Source organism: Sinocyclocheilus grahami, unplaced genomic scaffold (assembly GCF_001515645.1).
Source record: "Sinocyclocheilus grahami isolate Dianchi unplaced genomic scaffold, SAMN03320097.WGS_v1.1 scaffold457.1, whole genome shotgun sequence".
Taxonomy (NCBI): Eukaryota; Metazoa; Chordata; class Actinopteri; order Cypriniformes; family Cyprinidae; genus Sinocyclocheilus; species Sinocyclocheilus grahami.
Genome location: NW_015505636.1, coordinates 64,394 through 72,140, shown reverse-complemented (window position 1 = coordinate 72,140; position 7,747 = coordinate 64,394). Strand labels below are relative to the sequence as shown.

General features: G+C 37.0%; 1 protein-coding gene across 1 annotated transcript in view; it reads left to right on the top strand.

The window, feature by feature from the left end:
- Positions 1 to 767: 767 nt before the first annotated feature.
- The window catches only part of ldb3b (LIM domain binding 3b), a 21,668-nt gene continuing 14,688 nt past the window's right edge, over positions 768 to 7,747 (top strand). The window contains exons 1-2 of the mRNA XM_016234716.1: positions 768 to 862; positions 1,036 to 1,254. Of these exons, the coding sequence (XP_016090202.1) occupies positions 1,159 to 1,254 (96 nt within the window). The 5' untranslated portion in view covers positions 768 to 862; positions 1,036 to 1,158. The remainder of the gene's footprint in view (positions 863 to 1,035; positions 1,255 to 7,747) is intronic.

Genomic DNA, 7,747 nt, shown 5'->3' with positions numbered 1-7,747 from the left:
TCGAATAAATGCAGCTTTGGTGAGCGTAAGAAACTTCTTTCAAAAACATTTAAAAATTGCACTGACCCCCAACCTTTTGAACGATAATGTGTAAATTGTTTTACATCGTTGTATATATTTTATCAGTGTCCAAAGCATTGCCTTTGATGCCATAGCTCAAAATAATCACTAGTTTGAGACTGTGCATGATGCCATCAGCCAATCAGCATTGTCATTTTTCTATAGCGCTACAGTCATTAGTCACATGCCATTTACAGCTTCAGTGATTGGCTCAAAAAAAAAAACTTGCAGCAGAACCGAGTGCCCAGTCCAAGATGGAAGAACTTCAATCCCAAAATTCTAGGAAGCCCTGTGGCAGCCGAGCAATTGCTACTGAACTGAACAGGAATGTTAACGGATAGCTTACACCAGATATTATGAAACTCCTTGTTACACATATTGTGAAATCAGAAAGACAAGGCATCCTCAATCAATCAAATCTTACAGCCACCTATTTGGATTCACACCCTAAAAGAGCTGCAAAATGACATTACGTCAGACTTCACACTAATGGCTCCTTGTTTATTAGTCGTTTCCCACTAGCTCTATATCCATGGTGCCCTATGAGTTGACACCCATAGGATCAGAGTGGAAAAATGTGTTACCCTAAGAAGAGGCTATATTCGCCATGTGAATCATGGGGGCTTGGTATCCAGGGGTGTCCCCTTACACACCATATAAGGGCCCCAGGGGCTTGAGTGTTATCGCTTTCTCCAGAAGGGATCTATTCTTAGGCTGTCTGTCCAGGCCATCCGAGCAGGCAAGAACTCTCCTCCTTCTGCTTTTAAAACATTTTTGACTTATTTTGTCAGTGTCAACAGGGGTAGGATTTTACTATTTGTTCTTTTTATGTCTGATCGTTCAGTGGTATGTTTTTGAGTTGTGTTGATATGTGAACTCAGGTCCTGTGTGATGGTTGTATAGTGACAGAGGGCATAAGATAATACATATTGTTTCACTCTATTGCGTTTCCTGTCTGTTGTTGTTGTGTTTCAGAGGCTCCTCGGTGCCTGCCCTTACCCGGGTGTTTGGTCATCCCGACTACAGGGAGAAGAAAAATAAAGGAAAAACAGGACTTTACTGATCTGAGAAGAAGCTTTTCACTAAACTCTCTTCAAAATGAGCAATTACACAGTAACCCTGTCTGGACCTGCACCATGGGGCTTCAGGCTGCAGGGAGGCAAAGACTTCAACATGCCCCTGACCATCTCCCGGGTGAGACAACAGCTCTGCCTTGTAGAAATAACAAACAAACCCAACATGCTTTATTTAAACAAATGCCTGCTTTGATTTTTTTTAAAGAAAGAAAGAATAAAACCTCACAGAGATTGTTTTGACATTTTTTACTTTTCTTAACAATGAAAATCGATGAAAGCTTTGACCCTTTGGTTCGAGAGAGGTGTTGTGGTGCATTTACAGCGGAAAACTCTATGAATAGCAATAGATGATGCAAGCTTTAAGAAAATGAATCTGTGAAAGGTGAGAAGCCTGGATGTATGCTACTTGTCTAGTTAAATCACATTTACTGTGTTTAACCGATAGTGCAAATTTGCCCAAAGTGAAAAAATTAACATGCTGTCTGTTCATTTATGACACTGATTCAATCTATTAAATGAAATGGAAAAAGGAGACTTTCAACTTTCTCATGTACAGCCCTTGAAGGAAAAAAAGTATTTTAAGGGATATATATCACCCTCACCCTCACCCTTATATTGCTTCAAACCTGTATGATTTTCTTCCTTTTGTGGAACACGAAAGAAGATATTTTGAAAAAATATGTCAGTGTTATTTTGGACCCCATTGACTTTCATTCTACCTGTTTGCCAAAATATCTACTTTTGTGTTCTGCAAAAGAAAAAAGGTCATATAAATTTGGAACGATGTGAGGGTGAGTAAATGATGACAGAATTTTTATTTTGGAGTAAACTATCCTTTTAAGTGTAAAAGACATTAGCTTTCGGACGTCTGTTATTTATGCTAAGCAGACGTTGATGTCATGTTTCGTGGAAAGATGCTCAAATTCTTGTTGCTCATGGATGTTGATTCTTATTTCAGCTTTCGGTTTTCTTAGAATTAATTTCTTGATGGTAAGCAGTTCCCCATTTATCATCTCCTGAAACGTGATTGTTGTATATTCAGTTGTTAAATTTGTTTACCTCAAAAAAGGGGAGCAAAGGCGCATCGTCTTACCTTGCCAAGTAGATCAATAAGGTGTGCTATTGACAAACAAGCACCATTTTAGACTAAGGGAATTGAATTGGTAATGCAATGCACCTTGTAACATAATGTACAGTCTTCTGTCTATACTTCAAATGTGCTCATTCCATGGCGCTCAAAATCCTTATTGTGTTAGTGGATGGATTCAAGGAAGCCGTGTCCAAAGGCTCAAAGAGATTATATTTTCCTAACAGAGGGTGAGGTGATTTTCTCTCTGACAAGAAATCGCTGCCACTATACAATCAATCAAAGGCAGTTCAGCCCAGTTTGTTTGTTTCAAAGCTGTCGCCTTTCTTGACATTTGATTGTCTTTCACTTCAATAAGGAGAGAGTCATTGCCTCTGTTTGTCAAGGCTGTGGTTGGTCTCCTCATATTGGCTGTTTCTCTGGAAGCAATTACAGACAGGACCATCATACCGGGAAAACTTATCTCCATTGTTTGGATTTCTATTGCTTTTCTAATCAGCATTGCTGGTGGCACACGCTTTGCTGCTGTAATCAGTGTCAAACCAGGTGTCCGTCTGGATTTTATAGTCTCTCCCGACCCAGCTGTCACTGAATATGGAGGTAGATTGAAATGTGGACAGTATATGTGTTCAGATCAGGTCTTAGATGATTGATACATATGTAACACCCAGAGGTGACGATTTAAAAATTTCACAATCAAATCTTCACACACTGTGATAAAAGATCAGCCTCTATCCTAAAGCACCATAGACAACCTGTACCAAATCTTAATCCTGGTCCAAAGGCTGAAAGAGCTGCTGTCTTCCACAAAGAAGCCTAGTAATTGCTTTTACTGTTTTCGTAATACTTACTGATTTTCTGTAGTGTCTGTAAACAGCGACATGATGTTATGACATTTGTCACATTCATTGAGGACAAAGAAGCAGTGGATGATCTAATTTAATGCTTTGATTCAGTTCATTTCTACAATCCGATATTTTGTCCTCATACGTGAGAAAAATTCCCCAGGATATGTGATATTAGTGTCAATAAAGTTGTCACCAAACAGGTAATGCTAGACGGAAGAGTCATTTACAGTAGATGTTGACAAATGGATTTAGACCTGAGATGCAACCATTTGAAATATCACATCACAGAGATATATTTATTTTGTTTTTCATGCAAGCTATGATCCAACTTTAATTAAGATGTCCTGGCCTCAATGTTACAGACATTGGAAAATGACAACACTAATATGAAGACCATGTTAAGTGAGTGACAGAACAATATGAGGTTGTTAATATGTGTGTGTGGGTTGGTAAGGAGCTGCCTTATTTCCGAATAAAACATGTTTGGCTACTTTTTAATAAAAAAGAATAATAATGGAAAATGCATTCAAAATAACTCACTTACATCACTGTCTCTTACCTACTTTGCCTCCTTTGCAACCCTAAATAAAACACTCTTTGGTTGCTAATGATAGCAATTGACGACCACTTTTGGCCCGTGGGTGCAATGCCTGACTTATGGTCACTGATTTTAGCTTAGCACTGAAGGTCATACATGTGAAGAGCACAGAAACAATAGACACATGAGGTCATAGTGAATTTAAGTATTGCTTGGAAAGAGACGCAGGAAGAACGATTATTATTGAAGCTGTTAGTTAGTTCCATTGAAAACACTTCCACAGTTGAAAATATGCGGGAGACTGGGGCTATTGTCACATTTATTTTACTCCAGTGATTATTTCTCATGGTATGTTTATTGTTCAATTGTTTCTAGTCAATTTATTTTTATTAATTACTTTTTTAGTTAAATTATTATGTGGAAAAAAAGAGATAACATAATCCAACATAACATAATGAACAAATTACAATATTTAAAATAAATGGCAACCTGCCCTGACGGATATATATAAAAAGATTGTCCTGTGAACACAGTTCAACATTTCACTTAAAATATTTTCATTATATACTTCACTTTTGTCTGAAGTGAGACAGTATTGGAAACATTTGCATTTAAATCATTCTTGTTTTTCATATTTTTGTCAACCAAAGTATTGCGTAAAAAAATTCAAAGAGCAGAAGTGATGAACCGCAATTGCCGCAACACGCTCACAGCAATAATTTTAATCAATTCTGATAAGACCGTACACACAGTCAACTTGATAATGATGCATTTAAAATTGGGAGATTTTTTTCAGTGGTTCTGTAAGCGCCGAACAGCTTTGTGGAGCAGCGTTGCCGATAGCAGAAAGCACTGGCCCAAAATGTCCTGTCAGAGATAATTTCCTTCATTATATTGTTTCGCATGATATGGAAGTCCAGCTCTGCAAAGTGCCGATATTATATTCTGTAAAGCACTTCATAAAGTCCATGACAAAGTCTGTGAAGTCATTCGTGATGTATTATATGAAGTAATTTAACCGCAGATGAATCTGCCTAGTGATGTCCCCAAATCTTTTTTTCTTCATTCTGTTGTATTTTAATGTCCACATTGTTTCTCCATGTGTACTGCAAATTCATAGACCTCATAACAAGTCGGTTCAATTCTACTGCTTTCTAAGCTCTTCAAGGTCGTTATTCAGTGCTGTAGAGGTCAGGTTGCATTAAGCTGAGGTCAGGACCTTTCTAACACAAAGGTGGACAGCATCAGGCCCTGTTATGCATATAGCCTGTGCCGGAGCATAGCAACAAAAAAATCTAATGAATATACTGTCAGCGGCATTCAGAGCCTTGCAAATACCCAAAGGTTCCACAGATAGTCCAGATCATCACCCCAACCTTTGCTTTTAGTCAGAACAGTGCAGGAGGTAGCAAAAGACAATTAAAGCTGGCATTTACCAAGGACTGCCTCATAAATCACAGTGCCAACAGAGCCAGGCCACTGTTTCCTCACTAAGGTTCTACTGGCAGATTCTACTATCTCTCAACAATCTGAGATAAAACAGATGCTTTCATCTATAACTTGAAAGGCATGTTGGAACACCATATCTGTGTTTGACATAAATGTTAACATTTTTAGGAACTAATGGGACAGAATGGAGCTCTTCAAGTTAAGACAGTTGCCATCTGGACTAGATTTAAATAAACAGTCAGTAACAATGTATCAAATGTTTTCATATGGATCTTAGCGGGTCATTGGATTTAGCATCTGTTGAAGTGAGACTGGCAGTTTAACAACTTAAATCAAATTAACAGCTGTTTTTTTTTCATTTTGTGCCTGTTATCCCTCTTGACATTTTATTCTACACTTGAATAGGATTTATATTACTTTAATTTATAAATGAAACAAAAGTGTGTTTAGTTCCACGTGGCAGAAGATGAGATACACGATTTGTCTTCTAATGTCATAGCTTTCTCTTAACTTAACTCGTTTTTCATACTTAAGACAGTGCCTTCATTTAATTTACATTAAAAACAAGAGAAGCATTATAGCGGACAAAATGAACCTGTACTTGAACAGTGATTCTTGCTGTGAGTGCATCTCAATTCAGTAGGCCAGGGGTGTAAAGCATTTCTTACTAAAGTAACTTTTTTTTTAAATTATGTAAGTACATAGGACACACCAGATGTAAAACATCTCTTTACAATGATGAACACAGTTATATTTCACATTTAAATAGATTTTATTAACCATTTAAAATAAAAATTAAAGAAATCATGCTATGGTTTGGTTTGAAAAAATATATATTTATTCAAATCTATTTAGGATATTAAAACATATCCTTTAACATATATAAAGGATAGATTAATGTACTGTGCAATAAGTTCTTTGAAGATTTAAAAAAATCTAAATTACATTTGAAGGGCTATTTGTGTGTGTGTGTGTGCGCGCGTGTGTAATTCAATAGAAGTAGTTTCAGTAGTACCCCAAATTTCCTAAATTAATATTTTGCCATCTAAAACTGAAGTGCTGTTCAAAAACATGTTTGAGAAAATAGAATAAAAATAAATAAATAATAATAATTAATGTTTGTAAATAAAATAAAATAATAAAATAAAATAATGGAAATATTCTGAGAAAAGTGATATGTTGTCTACCTGAATAATGTCAGCCCAAAACCAGTGTGATGAATTAGTGAATTCCAAAACATTTTTTTTTTTGGCTCTCAAAAATGCAGATTCTCTCTCAAATCGGTATGTGTGTGTGTGTTTTAAATTAGCCTTTCAAAGTCATTCAGTATGCAGCATTATGATTGAAGCGTCGGTCAAGCAGCAGTCTGTTAGCTTAAGTGAAATGTGAACAGGAGGAGGGTGATGATGTTTCTCATCTAGCTTGTATGACCCTGACCAGTGATGCATGCAGTGGGATTTAATTACATAATAGCCAAGAAGAAGTATGTCTCAACAGTAAAGTCTGGGAAATGCAAGCAGTGATTCACTATACAAGTGTAAAAATGCCTCTATCTGAACGTCTAGTGACTATGAATCTTTTCCAGTGTATCTTATCCATTGTATTTAAATATATAGTAATATTTCTTATTTCCTTGCTGATTTGGAGTTTAGAGCAAAATTACGTCCCATACTTTTTCTAATTCCTAAACCATTGCTCATTATGGATTCCAGTTATTTTCAGGTAAATCATATGCTTTAGTGTTCTTAATGCACCTTCAGACTTTATAATTTGTTTGGCAGTTGGGAATTTACTAGGAGATCATTACAAGAAGGAGAGCACTTTCAGAAGCATTTATATGTGTGCGTGTTAAGTAATGGCAGCAGGTGGGACAGAAGTGTTGGTGGCAGGGCCCCAGAATACAGGGTCAAATTGAGAGGCAGGGGGCGTCAACAACAACCTTTATTTTTAACATTTGAATGAGCTGCCACTGACTTGTTACAAAGATGGAATTTCAATCCTTATCACCCCTGACAGATTGTCAATCTGTACAGGTGCATCTCAATAAATTGGAATGTCGTGGAAAAGTTCATTTATTTCAGTAATTCAACTCAAATTGTGAAACTCGTGTATTAAATAAATTCAATGCACACAGACTGAAGTAGTTTAAGTCTTTGGTTCTTTTAATTGTGATGATTTTGGCTTACATTTAACAAAAACCCATCAAGTCACTATCTCAACAAATTAGAATACTTCATAAGACCAATAAAAAACATTTTTAGTGAATTGTTGGCCTTCTAGAAAGTATGTTAATTTACTGTACATGTACTCAATACCTGGTAGGGGCTCCTTTTGCTTTAATTACTGCCTCAATTCGGCGTGGCATGGAGGTGATCAGTTTGTGGCACTGCTGAGGTGGTATGGAAGCCCAGGTTTCTTTGACAGTGGCCTTCAGCTCATCTGCATTTTTTGGTCTCTTGTTTCTCATTTTCCTCTTGACAATACTCCATAGATTCTCTATGGGGTTCAGGTCTGGTGAGTTTGCTGGCCAGTCAAGCACACCAACACCATGGTCAATTAACCAACTTTTGGTGCTTTTGGCAGTGTGGGCAGGTGCCAAATCCTGCTGGAAAATGAAATCAGCATCTTCAAAAAGCTAGCCAGGAGAAGGAGGCATGAAGTGCTCCAAAATTTCTTGGTAAACGGGTGC